This window comes from Antechinus flavipes, chromosome 1 (genome assembly GCF_016432865.1).
Source record: "Antechinus flavipes isolate AdamAnt ecotype Samford, QLD, Australia chromosome 1, AdamAnt_v2, whole genome shotgun sequence".
NCBI classification, from domain to species: Eukaryota; Metazoa; Chordata; class Mammalia; order Dasyuromorphia; family Dasyuridae; genus Antechinus; species Antechinus flavipes.
Genome location: NC_067398.1, coordinates 228,756,093 through 228,783,817, shown reverse-complemented (window position 1 = coordinate 228,783,817; position 27,725 = coordinate 228,756,093). Strand labels below are relative to the sequence as shown.

General features: G+C 33.4%; 2 protein-coding genes across 2 annotated transcripts in view; one reads left to right on the top strand and one right to left on the bottom strand.

The window, feature by feature from the left end:
- The window catches only part of DENND4C (DENN domain containing 4C), a 139,093-nt gene extending 118,361 nt beyond the window's left edge, over positions 1-20,732 (top strand). The window contains exons 24-33 of the mRNA XM_051997438.1: positions 217-394; positions 1,151-1,260; positions 2,140-2,315; positions 5,660-5,842; positions 8,553-8,748; positions 10,707-10,952; positions 12,983-13,100; positions 15,112-15,262; positions 15,688-15,752; positions 15,938-20,732. Of these exons, the coding sequence (XP_051853398.1) occupies positions 217-394; positions 1,151-1,260; positions 2,140-2,315; positions 5,660-5,842; positions 8,553-8,748; positions 10,707-10,952; positions 12,983-13,100; positions 15,112-15,262; positions 15,688-15,752; positions 15,938-16,074 (1,560 nt within the window). The 3' untranslated portion in view covers positions 16,075-20,732. The remainder of the gene's footprint in view (positions 1-216; positions 395-1,150; positions 1,261-2,139; positions 2,316-5,659; positions 5,843-8,552; positions 8,749-10,706; positions 10,953-12,982; positions 13,101-15,111; positions 15,263-15,687; positions 15,753-15,937) is intronic.
- Positions 20,733-22,508: 1,776 nt separating this feature from the next.
- RPS6 (ribosomal protein S6) lies at positions 22,509-27,422 on the bottom strand. The gene is made up of 6 exons (XM_051997426.1): positions 27,231-27,422; positions 25,870-26,001; positions 25,288-25,498; positions 24,489-24,635; positions 22,833-22,990; positions 22,509-22,652 (listed from the first exon to the last, which is right to left on the bottom strand). The coding sequence occupies exons 1-6, from the start codon at positions 27,234-27,236 to the stop codon at positions 22,557-22,559; spliced, it is 750 nt and encodes a 249-aa protein (XP_051853386.1). The 5' UTR covers positions 27,237-27,422; the 3' UTR covers positions 22,509-22,556.
- Between the last annotated feature and the right edge of the window lie 303 nt (positions 27,423-27,725).

Genomic DNA, 27,725 nt, shown 5'->3' with positions numbered 1-27,725 from the left:
GATAGTTTACCAAGTAACCCTGCTTTAGGGTATATTTATGGCTTGCAGATTTTTCTCTCAGTGTATGAATACAAAGGAAAAATTTCACACAATGAAGTTTGTGGTTTTGACAGATTTTGAGTTTGATGACTAATAATGAGAAAGGCTTAAAAAATTGCCACTTGGGGGAGTTGACTTACCTATCTCTGTCTTTTATTTTGTTTGTTTTCATTGAAGGAAGAGCCCAGTAGAGATTACAGCTTTCCTGCTGGTTTAGAAGACCATCTTTTGGGAGATGACTTAACATCAAAAGTGCGTGTGCCAGGACTAGGCACCAGCGAACTCACTCAGAGCAACACGAGTCTTGGAAGTAGCAGCAGCAGTGGGGATGTAGGGAAATTGCACTATCCAACAGGTACGGAGCACTTATCTTTCTTTTCATGTGTCACTGGTATTCGGTATAGGATGATATTCTCCCTAACCTGGAAAATTCAAATGCTAGAGGACTATGACCTCATGATATCTAAATAATAGTGAATTGTTAAAGATTGTCAGTGGAATGCATACCCTGATGGCATGTACAAAGGTTGGAAGACTGAGTGTACATATGGGACCTGTTTCCTCAGTACCTAACGGAGTTCCCAATGCATAATTGGCTCAAGGAATTATTGAATTGAATATACTCTCAGAAATGGACTATATCTGTTATTTGTGGACCCGCCTTATATCACTAACAAATAAGGAACAAATAAGGGTTAATTCATCTCATCCTCCAGCAATAATCCACTTATAAAAGTAATTGAAGGAAGTGTTCTAAACATCTGTACTGTGATAGAGAGGGATGGAAAGAATATCCACAATACAATCAAAAATCCTTAAAGAAAATCGTTGTCATAGTAAACATTTAGTTGGATAAATTCTCTGATACATTGGAATATTTTGTCACCCTTTTTTAGTTTTATGTAAAGTGAAAATATACTTAATATATGTGTTTTCAATATTCAAAAAAAATAGGATTTTGAGTGACTCTAAAGTCTATAACATAATTTTCTATTTGAATTTTAGAAAAATTTTTAAATGTTAGGACTTAATTTTTATACATTTATGGATTTTGCAATTTAATTCTCTTTTATGATTTTGTTGTACAGTATTCATGACTTTGCCTTTGCAGGTGAAATTCCATTTGCAAGAGGCGTAAAAAGTCAGGACTTTGAAAAGTCAGAACATGGATCTTCTCAAAATACCAGTATGTCCAGCATCTACCAAAACTGTGCAATGGAGGTAAAAAACAATAAAACTGTGTTGTAATCTTGCTTATAAATGTAAAATTAATGTTTTACAGGTAATTAGAATTAGATAATATATGTTTAAGATGTGTACCTATTATGAATTTTAAAGTAGGACATTGCTTGATTTGTGAAGCAGATAATTTGAAGAGGAAATTGGGTTTATTAGCAAATAGTTGAAATTATGAATTTGGTAGTGGTTTATTAGAAACTTTTGGGAAACTTACAATTTTTTTTTAGTTCATTTATTTTTCATCAATAATTAAGAAAGTTAAGATGAAAATTTTATATAATTATATAAAGTTAATAGTCCAGTAATTATATGAGGTTAATGCATATTGCCTTTGCAAAATGATATATTTAACAAAATAATTGGTATTTATGTTGTAAATGACTAATAAAGAGTTGATTGAAAATTGTCAGGCACATGAGCAAAACAAAATTAATTTTATGTAACTAAAAATTATTGACAAAATAAGACAAGTCATACTTGAGAATTTGGAAACAGAATAACTAAAATTCAGTCTTCTTCTTCTCAGAATGACCTATTTAAAAGATCTGATTACTGATTATTATCTTACCTTTTAAAATTCTTGGCTTGTCCAAAAATTTTTTTTATTAGAATAGTGAATCCAGTAGCACATATTTAAACTGTGAGTGGGCTTTTCTATCCATATAGCTTAATTGATCTATCCATGCATTATTTTTTTAATGGAAGAGAGTAATCAGTTAAACTGGAATTTTATTCATTAAATTCTGGGGGGGAGAAAGTGTCTTAAGTAGAGTTGTTAATTTTTAAAACCTTCAATTTCACTAAAACAAAAATTAACAATTTTGTAAGATTCTTCAATATTGTGTACTTTTCTGTTTTCAGGTCTTAATGTCAAGTTGTTCTCAATGTAGAGCTTGTGGTGCTTTGGTTTATGATGAAGAAATTATGGCTGGATGGGCTGCAGATGATTCAAATTTGAATACCACCTGTCCATTCTGTAAAAGCAACTTCTTACCCCTCCTTAATGTGGAGTTTAAAGACTTACGAGGTTCTGCAAGGTTAGTACATCTCTAAATAAACGATCAAGGAGATGGAAGGCTTTTATTAAGTAAGTACCTCAGTAGGACACATTGGAAGAATTGAAATATTCTCAATCTTTCTCATGTCTTGTATCTCAGGCAGTCAAGTAAATACCAACTTTTTAATTTGCAACCATTTCCTCTGTGGAGTATTTTAAATCTGCATATGGCCATAAAAAACTCATCCTGGAAATTAGTTTGACATACTAATGCTCCCAAATATCAGTCAAAATTAGCACATAGAAACATTTAGTTTGAGATTCTAGCATCTATTTATCCTGAATTAATAGTGGAACAAGCACCACAGAAAGACAAAGAACAGAAAAGGGGAAGTGAGTGCTTAAGTCTATAACAAAATTATCTATAATTTCTTGTCTTCCTCATGATGAGAAGTAACTCTGTGAACAATATAGTATTATAAGGGTTAAGTTTTTTGACATTCAACTGGTTTTCACTTCTTATTCCTGAAAGTTGACTTTTAACTTGGACTATGTGGAAGCCAATATGAACTATTCTCTTGAATGGGTTGTTCTATTTTCAGTGTGAGCATTTACACCTTGGAAATCTCTATAAATCAAGGCTTGATTTATTGTTTGGTTGATTGTCTAAACTTGTGGAAATGGTTTAGAAAATGTTAATCCAAATTATACTTTAAAATGTTCTATATGTACATTTTCCTCTCATGAACCAATTGTTAAGCAATCTCAGAAGGATTTAGATCCTGTTGCCTAGTAAGCCAGACAAATCCGTCCTTTTAGCGATGATGATAGACTATATGTATACTACATCAGCTGTAACAATTTATTAGGGGTTAGGTTCCCTCTCCTTGGATTTTTTTAAAAGTAAATTTAGGTGGGGACTATCTGTTAGATATATGGTTGAAGATATTCTTGATCAAGTATTGGTTGTACTAGATAATATTTAAAGTCTTTCAGCTTTGAAATTCAGCAACATTTATCAAACCCCTATTATGTGAGAAGTACTGGGAATTCTTTTTTAAGACCACATCTGAAATTTTGTTGGTCTAGTGCAGATTGGTCTCTGCATTGTAACTTGTAGTTTTAGAGTTGTCTGTGACATTGAGAAGCTAAAGCATTGGCCAAGAATCACATAGCACTGTCATAGATAGCACTTGAACTCAGATCTTTTCTTTCTGAAATCAGTCTCATATCCATTAGGCTGTACAACTGTACAATCTGTACAACTCAGTGCTAGTGTTGTGGCTCTGTTGTGAGTGGAGATAAGAGGATGATTGTTAGAGTGTGGAGGCAGAATTGACAAGACATGACTATCAGTTAGATATGGCAAATGAGGGAGAGAAGAGGTGATGTTAAACCTGGGTGATTGGAGAGATGGTAGTTTCTTCAATAGACATGACAGTTTGGCAGAGAGACAGAATTATGGGAGAAAGAAAATAAATTCCATTTTGAATAGATTGAATTTGAGATGCATTTAGGGTATTCAAATGGAGGTGTCTTTTAGGAACTAATGTTTTGTTTTTAACTTGGTCAGTTCATAAAAATTAAGTGCTGGGGATACTAAAGGACAAAGACACATAGTTCCTGCTCTCAAGGAGCTTACAGTCTAATTTAAGAGAGATAACACACTAAAGAAAACTGAAAAGTAGAGGTGGGGATGGAGATGAGAGGGAAGGTACCTAACCTAGGGGCATAGTGGAGAGGTCCAAGAAATCCATATGTATAGCTGGGTGTTAAAGAAGAGAGGCATCTGTTTTCTTTCCTTAAATAGAGGTGTTTTGGGCAGAGGGTACTGATGAGATGAGAGTACAAGGTTAATTGGATCTTGTAAGATGGGCTTTCATATTGAGTTTTCTGAAGACATGGTGTAATAGCCAAAAAGTACAAGATTGGAAGATTCTAGTCCCTTCATTTTAGAGTTAAGAGTTTTGTGATTTATCCAGTTACACAGGAAGTAAATAACGGAACTGTAATTGAATGTGGCTCCTCTAACTTCAAATCCAGCATTCTTTCTGTTATTTTTGGGTTTGAAAATAGCTGATCAAGAGTAAAACATGGTACAACAACAACATTATTTGATATCAACTGTGATAGACGTTTTTTTTTTCCCAACAATGAGGTGATTCAGGCCAATTCTAATAGACTTGTGATAGAGAGCCATCTGTATCCAGAGAGAGAAGGAACTGAATGTGGATCATTACATAGTATTTTCACCTTTCTTCTTGTTGTTTGCTTGTTTTTTTCCCCCTCTCTTTTTTTCCTTTTTGATCTGATTTTTCTTGTGCAGCATGATAATTGTAGAAGTAATATTTAGAAGAATGGCCCATGTTTAACCTCTATTGGTGTCTACTTGGTAAAGGACAAAGACAGATAGTTCCTGCTGTCATGGAACTTACAGTCTAATGAAGAAAGATAACACACTAAAGAAAACTGAAAAGTGGAGGTGGGGATAGACATGAGAGGGAAGGTACCTAACAATCTACTTGGTGTCTAATGGAGAGGTGTTGGGGAGGGAGAAAAATTTTGGACTTAAGTGTTTGCAAGGGTTGAATGTTGAAAACTATCTTTTCATGTATTTGAAAAATAAAAAAAAAGTTATTATAAAAAGGAAAAAAAAAAGAGTAAAACATGGTAGCAATGGACATCTCCATTGATGCCCTACATCAGGTTTGTCAAAGAATTATTGAGTGCCAGAGTATTGTGGTTGAGGTGTATTGGGTTGTGAATCTTATTCTTATGTTGCTTATAGATAGCCTAGTAGAGTTAATGTACAAAAACTGAAATTCAGATGTTCCAATACTGTCTGGAAGAATGGCATCATAATAGGCCTTACAAAGCTTTCTTTATGTGTAGATTTTAGCAGCTGGAACAGCCACACATAAGCCTGACCTGCCAGATGCAGAGAATTGCAAAATATTAGCAAAATAGTGCCTAAAGCTTTGGACACCATGATTCTGTGTCTAGACACATTATAATGGCATTCACCCTAATGAAATTGTGATCAACATCTTATTTGAAAAATTTTAAAAATTAAATTATCTTAACACCATTAATTGCCTACAGACATTTTAAAATCTAATATTTATTTGATCTTTTTTGATGTTAGCCAGCTGAAGGGTGTGTTTTCTTTCAGTCTAAGGAATCACAAAAGAAATTTAATTAGAATTTTCTTTCCTTGTTTATTTTCATAGCTTTTCTCTCTGTTAACAACTTCTTTTTCTTCCAGAAAGAGCAGTATGTCCTTAGTGGTTATTACCCACCATTGCAGTCTGTTTAGTGATGAAAATGATTCTACAGATGTAGCATTTGATGTTTTAATTTTTCTCACCTTCCTGCCCCATTTAGCTTTCTTCTAAAGCCAAGTACGTCTGGTGACAGTTTACAAAGTGGAAGCATTCCCTTAGTGATGGATCCTCCAGAAAGCAAACCTGTGCCTAGTACAGCAGAACCTGATTTGATAACTTTTATGGATTTCCCAAAGGATAGCCAGATCACAGCTGAAGGAATAATTTCTGCAACTGAACCAAGGTATGCTAGATTATATAAAAATTTTATTACATATCCTTTGGAAAACTTTGAAGAGTCAAAGCAGTTTACTTGTTTTAGCTTTGATTTTAAACTTCTTTGATTTCTATAATTCCAGTCAAACTTTTTTAGCTTTTATAGAATCACAGAATGTTAGTGCTAGAAGGGATCTTGGGGATCTAGTAGGTGACAGAAACAAGATTTATTTAGTACTCCACACTGTCTCCTACCTAAACTCGATTTGTTTTTTTAAACTTCTCTTGTAAATATGATAAATTTTGTTGAAATAGTTAATAAATGAATTTGCTAGTAAGTCATGATGATAACTATTGTTATGTTGATTTCTTTTTATTAGGTCCTCAGAAGTGTCATATACAATCTTTTCAAAGTTTATATATTTTTATATAATATTTTGGAGTATCTTTATTAAGTAAACATAAAATAATATAACCATAATACATTGGGAACAATTAACTTGTTCAAGCAGAAGATACTATGCAAAGTCTCTTGTCTTCAAAGATTGTATATTCTAATTGGGAACAATTAACTTGTTCAAGCAGAAGATACTATGCAAAGTCTCTTGTCTTCAAAGATTGTATATTCTAATTGGGGAGACAGCACGGACACACACAAGTCAATATAGACTATAAACAACACAAACATGAGGTGGTGTTAGAAGGGAAAGTGGCCTAGCAGCCAGGGATATCAAGAAAGATGTCATTTTAAAAAGGACACTGGAGCTGAAGTTTGGTATCCAAACACTGTATTAACTGTTGGGGGTCTGAGGAAAGGCAAAAACACAAGCCCTGCCCTAATACAAAAGATTGTATCTATCATGAAAGTAGATTTTTTTTTTCTTTAACTACCAGCTATATCATCCTGTTCTTATCAGATTTGCAAAAGGGGGGATTTTTGGAAAGTAAATAAAATTATTACAAACTGCAATGTTTACACTGCTCATTTTTCTCACTTTTAATTAGATATCTTTGGAACAAAGTAATATAATAATACTTTCTGTGTTTATAATTTAGAATCAAGACTGTTGCAATTTTATAAATCATAAATCATTTTCTCTACATTTGTTTTTTAATATAAATATTTTATTTTTTCCAATTACATGTAAAGATAATTTTCAACATCCTCCTTCCTTCCCTCCTTCAATGTTCGTTTTTAATAAAATTTTGAAATCCAAATTTTTCTCCCTCCTCCCCAAGATAGCAAGCAATCTGATAAAGGGTTTACATGTATGATCACTTTTATATTTGTTTTAATAATGGGAAACTTCCAAAATGTCATATTACATGGTATCATCAATTTCAGTGATTCTTGTTATATTATTTTAGTTAACTTTCTGGGGATCACACTTTATAGTGAATATGATTAGAAGTATAGAATTTTGTATTATTTGACTAAACAGAATTTATCAATAAACTCTTTAAAAATAGGAAGCTACACAGCTGTTTTTGTGGTGGCAAGGAATTGGAAATTGAGTGGATACTCATCAATTGGGTATTGGCTGAATAAATTTTAGCACATAAATATAATGGAATATTATTGTTCTATAAGAAATGAACAGATTGATTTTAGAAAAACCTTGAAAGATTTAACAGGAACCAATGATGGTGAGCAAAACCAAGAGAACATACTACACAGTAAAGGCAAGATGGACTTGAAGCTCTTCTCAGCCATATAGTGATCCAAAACAATTCTAATAGACATAGGATGGGAAATGCCATCTACATTCGGAGAAAGAACTATGGAAACTGAATGTAGATCAAAGCATACTGTTTCATTTTTTTTTTTTGTAATCTTTTTCTTTTTCGTGTTTTTTTTTTCCTTTTTGATCTGATTTTTCTTTCACAGCATAATAAAAATGGAAAATGTTTAAAATGAATGTATATGTATAAACAATCAGATTATTTGTTTTGAGGTGGAGGGATGTAGGGAGAGGAGAAAAAATTTGAAATTCAAAAACTTAAAAAAATGAACATTGAAAACTATTTTTACATATATTTGGAAAAATAAGATACTATTGAGGAAAAAAGAAACTATATTCAGAAAAATAGTTGTACGTGTTTTGTTTTTTATATTAAAGAATATTAGCTGTTTGGCAAATGAATTTATCCATTTCAGTACAGATGAAATAACAATTTCTGTAATAAAATCCAAGCTTGAAGTATTTGTCCATTATCAGTAATGTTGACATTTGATTTTAGATAGATACTCATTGGAAACAAATTTATCACCCTGTGCAGATGATAGGATGGTATATTTAGAGAATCATAAACTAAAAACTAGTAGAAACAATTCACAACTTCAGTAAAGTTGCAGGATACAAAATAAATTCACATAAATTATTGGCGTTTCTGTGTTACCAACAGAGTCCAATAGCAAGAGATAAAGAGAAAATCTACTAGAGAAAATCCACTTAAAATAACTGTAAATAATATAAAATATTTGGGAGTCTACTTGCCAAGATAAAACTAGGAACTCTTAAGTGGCATAATTAGATAGATACTCGTTATTTTCCTGATAATGAACTACTTCTGCATTGTACAAGTCCAGCTTTATTGTAGTAGATAAATGTTTTTGGGGTGGTTAGGGGGGTTATAGCTGTAATTTCCTTGCCATTATTGTAAATATGTTAGTTTTGAAGGTAGTGTAATAGTAAAAGAAAGTAATTTTATTTTGCATGTTTTTTTTTCTTTTAAAGTGTTGAACTAAAGGAAGAAAATGGAGACTTCTCAAGTGTAAAACCTGCATCTTTAGCTAATAATTTTTCAAGTCGAGGAGTATCTTTGACTCGAAGCCACAGTGTTGGAGGCCCTTTACAAAATATTGATTTTTCTCAGCGACCTTTCCATGGCATTTCAACAGTTAGTCTGCCAAATAGTTTACAGGAAGTTGTGGTGAGTAACAGTCAATATCATGGTCCTATTATATATTTGTATACTTAAAGCACAGCATAATTTTGCATAAGGCATTTAGCAAGTACTTCTTTAAAAACATGTCTTTTGTTAATACAATTTTGATTTCAGTTGCTCTCATTTTTGCACTTGGGCCCTCTCTTTGACAGAAATTTGAGTATCTTTATATGTATTTATACTTTCTGTTAATAAAAAGTGTAAATTTGAGGATTTTTTATATATTGAATTTAAAGGAGAAAGTTTCAGTAAATCCTTTTTTTTTAAGCCTATGAAAAATTTTCTACCATGTTTCCTACTCTTTTTTTGTATTTTTATTTATTTTTAATATACATTGCTTTATGAACCATGTTGGGAGAGAAAAATCAGAGCAAAAGTGAAAAGCCATGGGAAAGGGGAAAAAAAAAAAACCCAAAAAGTGAAGTGAACATATAACATGTGTCATTTTTCCTACTTTTAATCCAAAAATTAGTTTAGTTTCAGTTTTTGCTTATTCTCCTTAACATATCAACTCTTTTTTTTTTAATAAAATTTTTAATTGAGTGTAAATCAAAGGATACAGGGAATAAGGTATCATTAAAGGATAACATGAGTTTTTGTTGCAGCCTGCCTCAAGCTGTATGAATTGACATAAATTGTACTTTGAACTACCACTCATTTTTAAGAGTAACTGAAGCATCTCAAAATGCAAACATTTTGCAAATACTTTAAAATTCATAAATATTAAAAAGGAAAAACTTCTCTCTGCTGTGATTCCTAAATAATTTAATTGAGAAATACTTAATTCTAAGTTTACCAGGTTCTACAATTTCAAAGAGTCTATCAACTTGGATAAGAAAAAAAAAATTACATCTTTTCCCCCATTTACTGAAATTTAGCATTTCCTTTAATTATTTTAAAAAATTATTCTGAGAAAAGGATCATAGTCTCAACTAGATAGCCAAAAGGATCTGTAGTTGAAGAAAAAATATTTAAGAACTTCTGTTGTAAAGAATTGAATAATGGTAGAGATTTTTTACAAAGAAAGGAAGGAAAAGAGTATAAATAAAATCAAAATACACAAGAGAAAAACAAGTTCAGACACTAATGGTTCAATTAATTCTTTGTTAAATTTAACAAACTTTTTATTAAAGCTTTTTAATTTTCAAAACATATACATGGATAATTTTTCAACATTAACCCTTGCAAAACCTTATGTTTCACTTTCCCCTCCCCTTTTCTCTTCCTCCTTTCCTAGAAGGCAAGTAATCCAATATATGTTAAACAGTTAAAATATTTGTAAATTTAACAAACTTTTAAAAAACTTTTTGTAACATATATGTTCATATTTTCATGTGCAAACCTTATTTTTCTCCCTTTTTTTGTAATGTGTTTGCTGAGTTCATTGTTTTAAAAAAAGTGAAAGGTTTGGTAAATACAATTTAAAACATACTTAAAAGATTTAAATACTTAACTTGAACAAATCATATTTATTTTTGTTGAAATTTTCATCATTTGGAAATTGCCATCCACATCTTGGCAGAACTATGGAGACAGAATGTAGATCAAAGCATAGTATTATTATTATTTGCTTGTTTTTTTTTTTTTCTTGTGCTTTTTTCCTTTTTAATCTGATATTTTTATGCAACATGACACATGGAAATATGTTTAGAAGAATTGCATGTGTTTAACTTATATTGGATTGTTTGCTGTCTTGAAGGGAAGAGGAAGAGAGGAAGAAAAATTTGAACACAAAATTTTGCAAAGATGAATGTTGAAAATTATGTTTGTATGTAGTTGGAAAAATAAAATGCTGTTAAAAATTTTTTATCATTGTATCAATTAAAAGAGATGTTGTAGTGTGCTATGAAAACATAATATATAGTTGAGTTTCTGTCTTTAAAAAGTATACAATAAAGATGTAAACAATTTTCTGTTTGGCTTTTTCCCCCCTATACTGTAAGGATCCTTTAAGGAAGAGACCCAACCCCTCCCCTGTTTCCGTGCCTTACTTGAGTCCATTAGTGCTTCGTAAAGAACTTGAATCTCTGTTGGAGAATGAAGGGGATCAAGTGATTCATACATCTTCATTCATCAATCAACATCCAATTATTTTCTGGAATCTGGTTTGGTATTTCAGACGTTTGGACCTTCCTAGCAATTTGCCAGGACTCATCCTCACATCTGAACATTGTAATAAAGGCGTACAGGTAGGTACTAATTTAATTCCATCAGGCTGTATTTAAAAGAAAAAATGGTTAGGAAAACCTAAGGGATTCAATGGGATACTTAGGTAATAGGAATATTACAGAATAATCATACTTTGGCCCACAAATTTCCTTTTCAGAATTAGTAAAGAAATACTTATATATCTTTAAAAGGGTGATTAATAATTGCAGAATAAATAAGGATATAGTTTGTTTTTATTGTTCTTTGCAATATCATTCCATAAGTAATTCTCAGATTATATTAAATTTTATTTTTATTAAAACTAGCTGATAAAATGAATTGATTTTAGATAATATTTTAGAAGTGCTTAATGATACGCTTAAGAATATGTTCTGGGAATGCAGTTTTTTGAGTATGCTAAAGAATACTAATATCCTGGTATTAGTTGAAGATGGGAAGTAATCTGGGCTTCTTTTGGCATGGTGTTGAAGTTATTTCCTGTCATGGAATGAGCTTTTCTCTGTTCATCTCAACATATACTCCAGTTTTACAAGAAAGTCTTTGAAATGCAAAATCATGTTACTAAACAGAATAGAAGGCTAGATTATCAATCCACAACCCTTTCAGACTTTTCCAAAGCAAGAATTACACCCAAGAGGTAAAGCAATTACAGTTGGTTCTACGATCTAAGGTGCCAAACACCTGAATGAGATAAAAACTTGAGGAAATAAGAGCAAAAAAGACTAATTCCTGATTTGCCCACTTAGCATCCCTGGCTATACCATGGTACCAATAGGTTTATGCTCTGAAATTTTTGACTCAGCAATTCTTTTGCCATTCTGAGGCAATGAACAACAAAACTCATTACCACTGCTATTTCCCTTGTGGAAGAGGAAGTGAAGATAGGGGAAAACTCTGCCTTGCATACCAACTGTCCTTTGTCAGAAAACTAAGAAACAGAAGGAATTGGAGTAGAGGGCCAGCATGTGTGAGGTTCCACTAAAGCTGGGAAAAAAAAAAGGCAAATGGATAAAACTAAAGCCACTTATGTTTCTCCAGAAATGATTTAGATCAGAGACTGAGGCTTCCTTGACTTCCTTTAAGTACCAGTTTAAATCCTACCTCCTCCAGGAAACCTATTCCAACCACTTTTAATTGTAATGCTTTCTTTCTGTTGTTAATTCCTATTCATCCAGTATATAGCTTGATTATATATATTTGTTGTCTCCTCCATTAGATTGGGAGTTGCTTGAGCAGAGGGACTGTCATCTGCTTCTTTTTGCATCTTTGATGCACATAGTAGTTAGTACATAGTATTTGACATCTCTGATTGAGAGGCCCTTCACCATCCTGGCTACCCTCTCAGGACATTCCAGCTCATCAATACTCATTTTGAAATGTGGCAGTCAGAACAAAATAGAATAACTAGGCTGATGATGTCACTTCTTAGGTCCTGATTACTGTGTTTCTCTTAAAGCAATCTATAATCTATTTAACTTCAAACAATAGCTGTAACAAAATATCTAGAAATGCAGCACATTAATGATGTCTCAACTTCATAATAAAAAACGATCTCTGTATTTTTTGATATGCCACATCACAGTCATTTCTCTTTCTTTTAAAAGTCATAGAAACAAATCACATTCAAGAATTAAATTACTTTTCATCAGTCTTCCTCTTTGTAAAACTTTATGATAAGAATTATAAAAATGTAATAAATTTCAGCACAAATTTGGATTTTTCTACCATTCATAACTTATGGAAGTCAGCATTTTGTTCGTGTCTGAAGTCTATAACACTGAGAGATTTCTCTTTCAACCTTATTCAAACTATTTAGCCTTTCAACCTAATATGTTGTATTTCCCTTCCAAAGAAAAAAAGCATGGTACAGTAGAAAGGATTAGAATCAGAAATTTGGATCCAAGCTTAGCGAGCCTGTGTTTAGATAGTCCCAAGTTTTTGTCTTGGTGAGCTTTTCTCCAGGTAATAAAAATTTTAGTTGAATTGAATTATTGTTGAACTTTGCTGTTCTCATGCTCTGGATGATACTTTTTTTTTTATTTACTTTTAGCTTCCTCTTTCATCTCTATCCCAGGACAGCAAACTAGTATATATTCAGCTATTATGGGACAATATCAACCTTCATCAAGAACCTGGCGAGCCCTTGTATGTTTCTTGGAGGAATCTTAGTAAGTAGATTAGTCTGCAAGAAGAAAAGAAGCCTTACTGTTTCCAGTAGATTTCTTTTTGCATATCTACTTGGAATCAAATTTGGTATTTTTAGCTTATATTCAAAAAACTTTAAACTCTATATATCAAGTCTCAGAATAGTTGAAAAAGATCTCATATTGATGCCCTTCCAGTTGGGCCCTTTTTTGTTCTGATTTGTTTGGAGAAGTCATTGTTAATGCAGGATTGTGATCAAGTTCACTCTGATGGTGTTTATAAGTCCTAATTTTAGTTTTAAGTCGTTATTGTTATAATGCTCCTTTATTAAAAGTCCTATTTTGGTACCAAATAGAGCTAACCTTGTTCTCTAGATTCTCACAGTCTACACCAGTAAAGCACAAGCTGAGGCAGTTGTTATCAACATGGAAGGATTGGGCAAGCATTAATTGTATTTTATGTTTGTTGTGTGAGCACCACCATAAATTAGAGAAGCTTTTTACTAGGAGATTGAGAAAGGCTTTTTGCAGAACTTGATAGCCAGTCTTCCTTAATGCTAATCCTTTCCCTCTAAAATTATCTCCAGTTTTATCTTTTTTATAACTTACCTGTATATAGTTGTTTGCATGTTGTTTCCCCATTAAACTGTAAGCTTCTTGAGAACAGGAATTTATTTTTTGCCTTTCTTTGTATCCCCAATACTAAGTACAGTTTGTCATTTAGTAGATATTTAATAAATGGTTCTTGACTTGAGTTATCCATGAAACCATCCACTTGGTAAAGGAGATCTTACATCCTATATTTGGAAGAAGAGACACATTATGTCACATATTCTTGAAACATCAAAATATGAGTCATGAAAACATTTTGTATTTGAGGATCAGGTGACATATATTCTATCTACACTTGTGAGGGAGGTATAGTGTGAGTATTCTTCCCGGTCTTGACATGTAGAAAGTGAAACATGAGAGATGAAGCAACTTTGCCATTGCCATGAAGTCAGTAATTGGTAGACCTAAGTCTTGTTCTTTCTTCCATTTCGCCATTTAGCTGCCCCTAGACCTAGGTTTTCTGACTCAAAATCAGCATTCTTTCTAGTATACCTCCTTTCACAAAAAACCTGATTCTTGCCCTTGAAATAGATTAAATGGTAAAGTATGAGTTTTGTAACTACAAACTTTAGCATGCTATCAAGATTTGAAAGTATCTACTTTTGTAGCAATTGAGAGTTTGGGTAACACAAGAGTGAAATATAGCGACCAAATCATATAAATTCTCATTCTTGGAAATGAGAGGATTTGAGAAAAAGATTGTTTTATAATGACAAGTATGGGAAGGAGAAAAACATTAGTAAAATATTTCTCGGGAAACTTTTAATTGTTCCCCATTAGAAAATATGTTTAAAAGAAAAAGTCTTTTTATCTTGACATTTTCTCCATGAATTTTTTTTTCTTGACTTGATAAATTATTTTTGAAGAAAGCAGTTATGTTGTGCATAAGGTTTTTTTTTTTTTTTTAATAGAAAGTAGAGGAGCAACTAGGTGATGCAGTAGATAGCACACTAGCCCTGAGGTCAAGAGAACTTGAGTTCAAATCTAGTCTCAGACACTTAACACTTCCTAGTTATGTGATCCTGGGCAAGTCACTTAACCCCAATAGCCTTAGCAAAAAAAAAAAAAAAATAGAGTAGTAAGAATGAAAAAGTTTTCATCATTTAAATAAAGTCCTCTGAGATGACCTTATTTGTTAAAGGGATTTAGAAGGATATATGGCAGCTTAAGTTAAATATAAGCATGCAAAACACATTAAGACAAATAATGAGTATCTAATTAACATTTTAGAGGTATGTTTTAAGAAGTGCTTGGATATATATTACAAACTTTTGCACAAATATTAAGGGTATTAATCATAGTGGAGTTGATATAGTTAAACAGAGAATATAATATAACCCCAAATTAGAATGAAAAAACACTTTGGCAAAAAAATCTTGGGATCACTTTTCTAAATGCTTATTCTCTCCATTCCCATTTCTAGACTCAGAGAAGAAATCATCCTTAGTCTCAGAAGACCAGCAGGCCACAAGCACTTTAGTAGAGAACATCCGGCAAAGCATTCAACATAATGATGTTCTAAAACCAATCAACCTTCTTTTACAAAAAGTGAAACCAGATGTCAAACGACAAAGGTAAAGAAGACATTGTTTCCTGATTCAGTTCTCTTGGAATCATCTTTATATCCTAAAAGTATTGTCTAAATTATGTGCACATGTATCCTTTAAGTATTATGTTCATGATTTAAAGGAGTAAATTTAATATTAGCAGAGGGAAGAAGTTCATTTGTAAAGGAAATTGAAAATCCCTTCCCCTGGTTTGCTTCTAAACTCCTTCCTAATAGCTTCTTACAGGAGACAAAGTTGGGGGTAAAGATAAAGATGTGTCTGCCTCTGCTATCTCCATTCTCCCTTTTCCTCCTCACTTTTGGGTGCTCCCTGTGCCTCAGAGAAATGTGTTGGGTAGAGGAGAATGAAAAGATGGCCGTGCAGAACTCTCAGGCAGTTTATCACAAGCCTACTAACCCTCATTATCTGTATGTATTCATGTTTCTTCACAGGAGTTTATACAGAGAAATCCTCTTCTTGTCATTGGTGTCTCTTGGAAGAGAAAATATTGATATTGGTGAGTTGATGTAATTTAGTAATTATGGCATTTATTTTGAACAAGAGGGTTAAATTTGACTGATATGTTAAAAAAAAAGTTTCACAGTATTGATTTATTATCTGATATTCTAAATGTGCTATAGTTCTGTTTTAAATAATTTTAATATTTTCTTAATATTCACTTTCTAAAAAATTGTCTTTCAGAGGCTTTTGACAGTGAATACGAACTCGCATATAAGAGTCTGTCTTCAGATATTCTTGGAAAGATGCAGAGAATTGATGCTCCCCCAAGTCTCAGTGTGGAATGGTGCAGGAAATGTTTTGGAGCACCTCTCATTTAAATTAGGCATTACTTTGAATCTTCACAGCACACATCAGTCCTGGGAAATAAGGAGTGCCAATCTGAAAACATTCAGGGGTTGATTTCAGACTCTTGCGAACTGATGAAAATGCTGATAGTGCGTGCTATGTTCCTGATGCATCTGCAGCTCATGACCTGTTTGTGGCAGTTGAGAGTCTCTTTTTTTAATTAATTTTTGTTTCTTTCAACAAAAGTTTTTGGATTTTTTTCATTATCCATGATTCTTTTGTTAGAAAGAAAGAATGAAAAACTAAGCTCACCATCGGCATTTTGTTGATAAGGTGTTTGGGGAACTTTCAGAATTGAGAAAAGTAACTGTAAATCTCTCAAGTCCTAAGTGAAGCTAAATAGCCTAATTCTAGGAGCAAAACCTAGAGGAAAATAGATTTTTTGTGTAAATATACCTGTGTGTCTCTGCAGATGTATGCATATGCATCCTATATAATAAGTGTATATATTTATTAAAACTCTTAGATTGCACATTGCAATACAACTTTCTGAAAGGGTCTCATGACCAGTGAATTGTTGATGCTCACAAACTGGGCCTCATTACTACTAGTCAAAATTTTCTGAAACTCTTGACAACTACCCTGCCCCGGCTTTATTTTAAATTTAATATATGCTGTCACTCTTTGTTTATATATTCTTTTTTTGATGGAATGTTATAGTCCTAATATCCAACTCCCTTCTTTTCTTCCTTCATGGTACCACGATCACTTAATCTGAAGGCGAAGTTGTTTTTGCAAGCTAATTAGGTAGTTGAAATGAATTTGAATCTAGATTTCCTAGTGATTTACAAAATTAATTGGAGCTTGATCCTTTTTAAAAAAAAAAGGCAAAAATTTGCCCTTTGGCCTGAATTTTTCCCTCAGGCATGCCTTGGTCACTTTTTTTAAACCTGTGGGATACCTTGCACTGCAAATGGAAGTTTAATATTTGTAATGTTTGAAAGTTAGTACTTGTAGATTTGCACGCACATGATCTTTATTGTGCATATGTATATTTTTTTAATAAGCTGAATGAATTAAGTCTTAAAAGATGAAGCTGTTGAGCTTATTATAGTTAGATTTAAGATGAATCATGACCTCACATGCCTCTCTTAGCATTTTGTTATGCCTTATATGCCTTCTAATAAAAACACACTTTATTGAGTGTGTTCGCCTTAGCTTACTTTATGGGACTAATATGCTTCCTGTTGATTGATCTGCTATTAAAGTCAATCTGAATTTCCAGGAACTACTGCAGATGAATAAAATAAAGTAGTTGCTTCAAAATAGGCACTTCTAAATGGTATAACTTAAAAGCACAAACTTGCCTTCCACCCAGTGTGTTTTCTGTTTAAATGACCCTATAATTATTGTACCATTCTACATATCTGGATTTATCAACTTAATACCAATGCAGGAGGACTCTAGTTTCAGGTCATTTTTGAGAGTTAGTGGCATAATCTCATGTCAGAAATTACATATACTATGGCAACTGAACAGGTGACATGACTAAAAAGTTTTTATAACCATTACTTTAAAAATACATATTTTGCACTATTTGTGTAGAGGATATATTTTTGCAATTTATCCCTGATTTTTCTCTCAGTTGTTTAAATTTGTAATACTTAAAAGTCACTTATGACAAAAAGTCATTCAGAATTAACTTACTATGAAATGCTGTTTTATATTATTGAACTTAAAGCCTTTGACACAGTAAAAACAATATTAAGAAGATTAATAAAATGGACAAAACATTCTTAAACCTATTCATTGTGTTCTGTGTGCTTCTGAAATGAGTAGGGTTAAGTTATTTGTTATTCTTGGCAATTCATGTTTGTTTTTCCATTCCATTCCTTAATTTTAATGTGATTTGGGATTCATTTTTCTTTGCCCATACATGTAAAAGCACTTCTGATTTGAAAGAAAAAAAAATTACAAAAATGGCCTCTTAAAATGACACTCTTTAATGCGTGACTGTTAATCGAAGTTCATTTTTTTACTATATTGAAAAATGTAAATACATGTCCTTTTTTTTAAACCTCAAGTTCAAATATTTCTAGGCAATAGTTCAACTTGTCCTAATTTTTCATAACAACTTACTGTATTTACTTTGATATTACATATCTTTAAATGCAAAAGATATCATCTTAACCAAGTAAGCCCTAGTTTTTTTTATTTGCATAATAAACAAAATCTCCTGCTGCTTTCTCTTTCAAGCCCCTGATTTTGTTTTCAGAATTCATCTGTTTGCTTGACTCTGCTGATCTGCGTTTTAAAATTTTTTCTGAGGTTCTGAGAAGATCCTGTAATTATCGTAAATAATATCCTTGACCTCTGAAGACTTTATGTTGGGAAAAAATAAATAAAAGACTTATTTACCCATCCTGCAACCTAAAGTTAACCCTGAATAATTTTTAGGGTTGTTTTGTTTTGTTTTGTTATATTTGTATTTAATTGACTGCCAGAGAGATAAAAACACTGTATGAAACAAAGTCTTGAAGACTACTGAAAGTAATTTTTCAAATTAGTTTCTGGACTGTTGAGCAATACTACATTTTTGTTGTTTTTTTGTGTTCTTTTAAAGTATTGAAAGTAATCCTGTTATTGTTAGGATTGTAGAATTCTGTTTCTTCATATTTACATCATTTAAGTTTCATAACACTGCAGAAAAAGATGCTTAAGCAGACAAGCTTGGCTTTTTTTAGTATCGAAATAATAAATCTCAGAATAACTTAACCTGAACCATCCAATATTCTCTTATTCTTTTCCCATGGCTTATCTTTTAACATTAAAATATTTCAATGCAGGATTGAATTTGGCTCAGAGATAATGAAATAAGCCATTAGAAGAAACTTTTTTGGGTCACATTTTCTTCTGAGAATGAAAGACATAATTAATATATGACTTTCATATCAGAAGTTTAGATGTTAGGATAACTTACAGCATTTGCAATTAAATCATCTATATGTTATCATTAAAATAATCCAGATTATCAAAAGTAAGTCACTAGCTCAGTTCTCCATTTGATAGAATGTTGTTATCATCTGAGTTTAGAGGTGATCAAAAATCAGATGGTTTCATTTTGCTATGTTTATTGAAGATTTCATTACTTCAGTGGAAAGGTTCTATAGAGTTAGAGGCAGCCTAGTGTCATGGGAGTAGACTGAACTTGGAGTAAGAAGATATGGACCCAAAACCTCACTCTGAACCCTGATAGCTGAATAACATTCGGCACCCATTTCCTCATCTATAAAATGATGCACTTCACAGGATTGTTATTATTGATTGGCACACCTAAGAGCAATATATTGAAATCTGAATATAGTAGATATTAACTATCATTTTCTTGGGCACTTTATGGCTTATACTTTGACATTTTCTCTATAACAACCTATTCAGGCACATTTAAGAATCATGCTCATTTTACAGATGGAAAAAAACTGTGTCTGAGGGATTCAAATCACTTGCTGATGGTTATGAGTCTTTTAAGTGTTGGAGTTAAAGATTTGAATCTGGTTGTTTTGAGCAATTCCTACTACTATGCACTGCCTCATAAAGCTGAAAGAATGAAAACTCACAGCCACTACTCAAATAGAGAAGGATTTAGTTTTTATAATTAGTGAGTTCACATCTTAGTGAACTTTTCCATTTAACTTTAAAGCCTAGTAGGTTTTGCTTATTTTTAAGTCTCTTTCTAGTTCCTTGTATCAGTGAACTTCATGATATATTCCTGATAAGAAAAAACAGTGCTATTCAGCAGTTCTGATGAGAACCTAGTCAGTTAAGTCATAAAACTTGTCTTTTGTTTCCTCTAATTTTATTAATGACTTTTGGTCCAGGTTACAAATCTTAATAGAAAATTAAATTTCTAATTTCTAATAGAAAATAGAAATTTCAAGTAACTTGAAAGCATTACAATTTCACATAGTGTTCAAGCCAAAGAACTGGTGTAGTATTTGTAATTTTTTTTCCTTAAGTGTCCAATATAGTTTGTCACACTTGAAAATTACATTAATATTCTATTTCTAAGGAATGTTATGTAACTTAATATTATATCGATTGATATTTTTACTGTTTTCCAGTTCACTGCAATATAAATGTGTGGGGAGAAAGATTAGTCCTGATGTTCTTATAGCAACCTTGTTTTAAAAAATTCATCTTAGGACATTTATATATTTAGGTTAATTGAAACTTAACTTTTTTAAAAAAGCAAATAAACTCTTTCACTTAATCACTTAACACCAAAGGTGCCTTTCAAGACAGTAAATGCTGAAGTTGAAATTGAGTACAAAGAAGTTGTTATTAAACTACTTTGGTGCATATTTTATAAAGCTATATACTGTTTTTTTCTGTACCACTTAGTGGTACAAACAAAAGGGATTATGTTTCCTATTGATAGAAAGCACATTGATGTCCTTTCTGGAAATGAGCTGTACTCCAGTAAGGATGAAACAATATGAATTATCAATTTTACTGTTGGAAACCTTTCTGCTACTGCAATCAATTTCTCCTAGATTCCAAGGCTTTGTGAATTGTTTATTGCATCATATCAAATTTCTCAGAAGGGTGCTTTGTTTATTTTGTATAGATCTGACTATAAAGGAAAGCTTGTTAATGCATTTCTCAAAATAAAGTTTATAAATTATTTATATTTCTGGCATTTGATTTTCTGAAAGACCCATTTTATTGCTTACAGTGAAAGAGATTGCAATTGTTCTCATTACTTTCAAATTAAAAAAAAAAAAACCTCTTTCAAAGTTTTACTCTTGATCTGTCTTAAACACTGGGAATGTTTAAAGTACACTTTATGACAAAAGTAGTTATTATTGTCAATGTGATTAGAACATTGGAGGGTGCTCTGGGGGCAGCTTGATCTTTTAGCCTGAATTAAGGAATTCCTTCCCCAAGAAATAATTTTCTGCAGAGATCCTTTTGTATAGAAGAAAAACTTGTCCCATGAGTGCCATACAAATTCCCAAATCTGATTTAGTTCCTCTTACCCAATAAAGACATTATCTCAGATTATATCCCAACTTTACTGTTTGTTAGCTATGATGCCTTTTATACTTCTCTTGCACTTCCCTTAATGTAAGAGCTATCTTCCCATTTTAATGTCAATATACTCACAAAATTGTTGATTTGGAGCTGAAAGGAACTTCTAGACCAACCTCTTCAGAGAACTGAGGGCCAGAAGTGCTAAGAGCTGATCTTATGTAGCATTTTACACGAGTTAAAATTACTATTGCCACAGAAACCCTCTAAAACAATCAACATTATATACTAGCTATTGAGGCTTAATGACATTTTACCTCAGTGACAACCTCATTGTAGTGCATAAAGTATAATTTCACTTAAGTACACTGAAGTACCAAACTTGTACTTCAGTGTAAATAAGGGCAAAAGTGAATTAAGTGATCATGAAGAATTGGATTCAACTAAGATGGCAGGACAAAAACAGAGTATTTGACATTAAAAAGTAAAAAAAATGTAACAGACTAGTTTGGCTTAAAGTTATTAAAGAACATAAAGCATTAGTGTCATATAGCAAAGAATATATGATCTAAGTAATGGCAAAAGACACAGATGTATGGCAATTATAAGGGAAAAGGCCAATACATTTAGGGTTTGTTTCAAAGCCATCTGTGGGTGATTTAATAGGGGGGTGTGGGACAGAAACCCATTTTCAAGAGGAGCTGAAAAAGTCATGTATAATTCCTTAGTAGTCACCAAGGTAAAGAGATGAGACTTGCAGGGTATAACAAATAATTTGCAAGAACAATCAAATTTGGATGAGGGAAGGTATCTAGGTTGCACAGTAAATGTTAGACCTGGAGTAAGGAACTCAAATGGATAAAGCGTGCCAGGTCCCAAAGAGCCATCTTCCTAAGTTCAAATCTGACCTCAGATACTTAATAGCTGTGTAACCCTGGCCAGGTTACTTAATCCTATTACCTCAGTTTGCACACCTGTAAAATGAACTTGAAAAGGAAATGGCAAAACACTCAATTGGACATGACTTAAAAATGAACAACAAACAGTTATACAGGGGTCAACAAAATATTTACAAGTGGCATCTCACAGTGCAGATCATATGGTGACGAAATGCAATGGGTGTCAAACCATGATTTCTTCAAATATTTAGCAGCTTGAGAAAATTACATTTGCATTTGTTTGAATTTCATGATAACTCTGAAGTAGTCAAGACTAGTATTTTGTTTTTAAATGAGGAGATGGAAATTTCAATATCATACAGTAAGTAGAACTCTTGATGATGAAACCCAAGGTACTTTCCATGAATAACCCAAGTAGGTAAAAATAACTGAAGCTTATTGAAGGAGCCTTGTCATTCAGTTAATAAAGAAACTAGAACCACAAGTACTATTTAAAGCGGAATTCTTTTTAAAAGACAAAACAAGAAACAAGCCTCCACTTGACAAAAGTTATTTATTTTATTTCTAACATATCTTTAGAAATTTTATTTTTGACTGGACTCAGACTTTGAGGTGGAGGCTCTCAGGGAAGACAGTCGACGTCTCTTAGCGATCTGTTCCTGTCGTTTTTCTTTAGCTTCCTATGTTGGAAAACACACAAAACATTAAAAGCCCATGTAATTTGTTCAATGTTTTAAGATATTAGATGTGCATATACAACTAAGTGATGTATGAGTTATAAAAATGTTATTAAACTTATGGCCACCATCATCCAGAAGATAGAGCTTTTTGAAATCGAGAAAAGCTATGTACAATCATACCTTCATTCTCTTGGCCAAAAGCTTGGCATATTCAGCTGCTTCTTCCTTATTCTTCTGGGTACGTTGCTTCTTCAAAGCAATGCGTCTACGTTTGTGCTGCAAAACACGGGGAGTCACCAGACGCTGAATTTTAGGAGCCTTAGTTCTAGGTTTCTTACCTACAAAAAAAATAGAAATAGATTTCCCTTTAATATGAATTTAAAATGTTATAAAGCAATAAAATTAAATTAAACCTTTAAAGTAGCACTACAGGTTTCTATTTTTTAAGCTAAAGATATGGAATAGGAAAATATTAGAAACTCTTAAAACATCTATAGTGGAAAAAATCCACCAACAAAAGTTACATATGCTTGAATATCAAAAACTTTTTTTTACAATATTGTACCTATATTATACAATATATCACATGAAAATTAAAAATCAGCTATGAAAATTTTATTTTTGGATAAAGCTTTATCTAGACATGCTCAAATGGATGTTATGCACACAAAATTTACATCAAACTTCCTGGGGGGACCCAAGACCTCTACAATAAAACTCATGTTAATTTTTCAATCTACTTTGCTGATAATTTATAAATTCAAGGTATCGTGGATAAGAAGCAGCAACTTATCCCACATTTATATTTAAATTCAGTACTATTATGTGAGGAGACTCCAATCTAGGTAGAACCTTACTGCCTGAATACTATCATTTATAACATATAGAACTAACACAGATGCCTTAAAGAAACAAACCAATGGAAATAGTTTATCTTCCCTCCAAGACACTTAATTTTTAAAAATAAAATTTTTTTTTTGCAGAAAATAATTTCCTATTTTAAATGTTACTATTTGAAAATAATTCAGGAATTACCTGGAAGAAATCCAAATTTCATCAATAAGTACACCACTTCTTTCAAACTTATTTTTAAAATGAATTTCAGAAGGCACATGCTTTTAAAAGCAATTTCCTACTATCACTAGTTGATCAGACTGTCTCGGCAGAATCAGTTTCTTCAACATTTTCCTCAAAAAAATCTCTTCCTAATTATGTTTTAAGGGACCCCACTGAGCTACTGTCCCACATTCATTAATAAAGACAAAACCAAGATTAACAAGTTTGGAGTAATATTAGTTCTAATATACTTGGCAAGGTAGGTTACACAGCAGATAGGAAGTAAAATTTAAGATTAAGACCAAGAGTTCAGAAACCTGTTTGATCCCAGAGAAGTCATTTAACATTTTAAGCATCAAAGAACATGCAATGCAATCTGCAAACTTTAATGTGCTAGCCATTATTTATTGTATGCCTCCCAAATCTCCTAGAATGAGCACACATTAACTAGTGTTTATTAAAACACCTCTTTTAAATATCACTAAGATCCATGATAATCCACCATAAAGTTTTGAGAAACAACCTCACTAAATCAAAAGCAGCCAAAGTTCTATTAATGCTCAGGAAGCTCACCACCCACATACACACCCACCCACCTACCCCTCAACTTTTGCCTTTGGCTCACTGTTTTCTTTCTCTAGCCCTCCCAGAAACTCCCAGCTCTAAATGAAAAACTTACAATGACAAAAAGCCCAAAGTATCACAACGGTAAGACCCCATTATGTTTTAAATAGGAAATGACACCCTGCAACTGCAAAAGATGTATTCTCTACCCCTTACCTTCCTTGTTGAGAGGCTTTCTCACAACATACTGTCGGACATCATCTTCTTTGGACAAATTGAAAAGTTTACGGATTCTGCTAGCTCTTTTGGGCCCCAGGCGCCGAGGCACAGTTGTATCTGTCAGTCCTGGTATATCTTTCTCACCTTTAAGAAAAAAAGTTGAAAATTTATGATATAAAAATGGACATTTTCAAACTTTCTCAGATTTTTATATCAGCTTGAAAAAATTACCAATATGCCTTTGGGGAAAAACAAACAAAAAATCACAAACACTATACATATCAACGGTGATTCTACTACACTGACACCTGCTCTGAATGCAAAACTTGCAAAAAGTCCCCACAAACCAAATTTTTGAACTTTTAAATCTATCATTTGAAGAAATATATTCAATATCTAATAAAAAAAAATTCAACATCTAGGAACAAGAAACTCACTTTTCCCACCATTTTAAACTATGAAATACTATTTTTGTTATCAGCTGTTTGTGGCTATTAGTATTGCTAAGGGAGAATGTTCATTCACTACAACCAAACTATTTACTGCATCTAGGCACATGTAGAAATAGTGTTTCCAGAAGAATAGGGAAAAAATTAGAATCCTGGAAAATCATTTATATTTTATTTTTGTAAAAATGAAGTTTGGATAAGATTTGAAAGGTAACATTCTTCAGATTTTATAAGAACAGCAAATGATGCATAAGGAGAGGAAAATTAACAGTCATTATGAAACAAACCTGAAACAAAAGTATTTCTTGCAGATAACCAAAGAATAGGGAAAAAATACAAATGCTCACCTTTCTTCACGATAACCAAATTGAGGACACTCAGATTTGCATCCACAATACACCCCCTAACAGATTTACGTTTTCTTTCTCCAGTTCTTCTAGGGCGATAGCAAGAATGGCCCTTACTGAGCAGCAGGCGGACACGTCCATGAGCCAAAACACCCTGCTTCATGGGGAATCCTTGTTTGTCATTCCCACCACTGATGCGGACCACATAACCCTAGAGAAGACACAAAGAGTTCATTTTAACACTTTCAGTAAAGCTCTCTTTTCCCCATATCTAAAGTTTTTACCAAAAGGAAAATAAAAAAAGTCATCAAAATTCTCTTTATCTGCTTATTGTGAACTCAACTCCAATTAATCTTTCTTGCTTTGTAAATAAATAACAAAACCAGGGCATTTCCATAAGACAGCAGAGTTACTGACACCATAATGTCCATTTAATAAATAGCAATAAGAGACAACTAGCAATCACTTATTTTGAAATAACATTTCCTAAACACATGCGTTCATGTCCATGACAACGCCTATACATAAGGATAGTTAAATGATAAAAATGATATTCCAATATAAAATCAAGTTAGTTTTCACCTTCCATTCTTCACCCAGAGCATCAGCAGAAACTTCGGTGGCCATCCGTTTCTCATAAAAGGTCCGTAGCTTTCTTTCATCATCGACTTCAATGAGTTTCTGACAGCCAGTGGCTGGGAAAGAGATGTTGAGCTAGGAATTAAACAAAAACAGCTAATGTAAAGATGGAAAAGCATTAGATGTTAGGCCAGATGATCCAAGTTCAAATTTGGCCTCCACTATTTACTACTTCTGTGACCTTTTGAAAATAATGGCCTTTATTGTAAGGTCATTAGCCTAGGATACTCTAGAAAGCTTCATCTTAAGGCTGAAATACCTGAGATCCAGAGAAACCAAGTACTTTGTACCATCATATTGGCAACAAATAAGCAGAGCTGGTATTCAAACCTATGGTTTTGAATGGAAATAAAGTGCTCTTTCCTATGACAAGATGCTGTTTCCTCTTGTTAAATGACTAAATTTTAAAAAAGATTTCTGATAATACTGTATTCATGAAACCAACCACCTTTTCTCCCGTAGAAAAATATAACACTGCTTTTTTCTAAGAAAGCACAGTAGGCATCAAAAAACATTGGAGTTACAGATACACTGTCCAGGCCCCTCAGAAAACTCACATTTTAAGGGGGATTAAAAATAGTAAGAAAAAAAATAGTAGCTAATATGTATATAGTGCTTACTAAATTCCAGGCACTGTGCTCGGCGTTTTGCAATTGTTATCCCATTGGATATCTGGGAGGTAGGATCCCCATTTACAGCCGAAGAAACCGAAGCAATGAGTGGTTATTAGGCGTTTTGCCCAGGATCACAAAACTAGTATGCATAAATCAAAGGGAAGATACTCGCAGGGGGACAGTCCAGGAAAGATGGGTTTCAGTGGGGGCTGGGAGGAAGCCAGGAATTAGGGACCGGAGGGAGAGCATTTCGAGCATGGGGGATGGCCAAAGAAAACTGCCCGTGTGAGCTGTCCTTTCCCCCTAGATTCTCCGGACACGCTCGGCAGCCACTAAGCCAGGGTCACCCACCAGCAGCTCAAACCAGGGTCAAATAGGAGGACTCGAGCCAGACGGGGTTGGGTGCCAGTTCAGGGGCAGCGTCCGGGCCTCCTCCACCGGGCCACGCCGGGAAGTCGCCACGTTCCACCCAAGCGGCAACTGACGAGGCCGCCATGGTGCTCGGCCGGAGCCGATGCAATCCCCCGCCATCCTCTCTTTCCCAGCGTCCTGGCTATAAATGGCTGTCCGCTTCGCCTGCCCCTGCCTCTCGTTCACACAATGTAAGGGCCGAGAAGGAATAGAAACAGCGGGAAGGCTGCCTTAGAAGGCTCCCATGGCACTACCCCCTTCCATCCCGGCATGCCCTACCTTCATCTTTACACAGCCGCCAGCTCCAGACCAGCCACGGGAAAGAGACTCGACTTCCGCTCCCTCCGGGTCACATAGGCTCTCGGAGATCCCGCGAGATTTTGCAAGAAGACGAAGAGGCAGAAAGAGTCGTTTATAGGCGGGACTTCCTGGGAAGGGAAGGACGTGAGAAAGATTAGATTGGTGGAAGTGGATTTAATTGGAGTCCTCGCTCTGATTGACGGCTTTCCCTGAAGTCGAGCTGACGTAGATCCTGCGACTTTGGGTCACGTCTTTCTCTTCCGGGATTCGATCAAAGTTCCATGGCGCTTTTTGTCTCCGCGTATTTTGGCCTAAGTCTGAAACTGAAATATTGATCCTGGCCTTTGACGACCCACGGACGGGAAATTCAGGGATCCCAAATCCCAGCCGTCCTGGCTCCCACTCAGTTTCTTTCCTATACTTGCCTTTTGGCTTCCATAACAACACTCCATGAGAGTGGGAAGAGGCGCCCTC

Bases quoted from the DNA above. Each gene is read 5' to 3' on its own strand.
- RPS6 (XM_051997426.1), bottom strand. The intron at 25,499-25,869 runs GTGAAAACTAAC...TGTCTTCTCTAG, and splicing joins CTCTGGGTGAAGAATGGAAG to GGTTATGTGGTCCGCATCAG. The intron at 22,653-22,832 runs GTATGATTGTAC...TTTCCAACATAG, and splicing joins TTTTGGCCAAGAGAATGAAG to GAAGCTAAAGAAAAACGACA.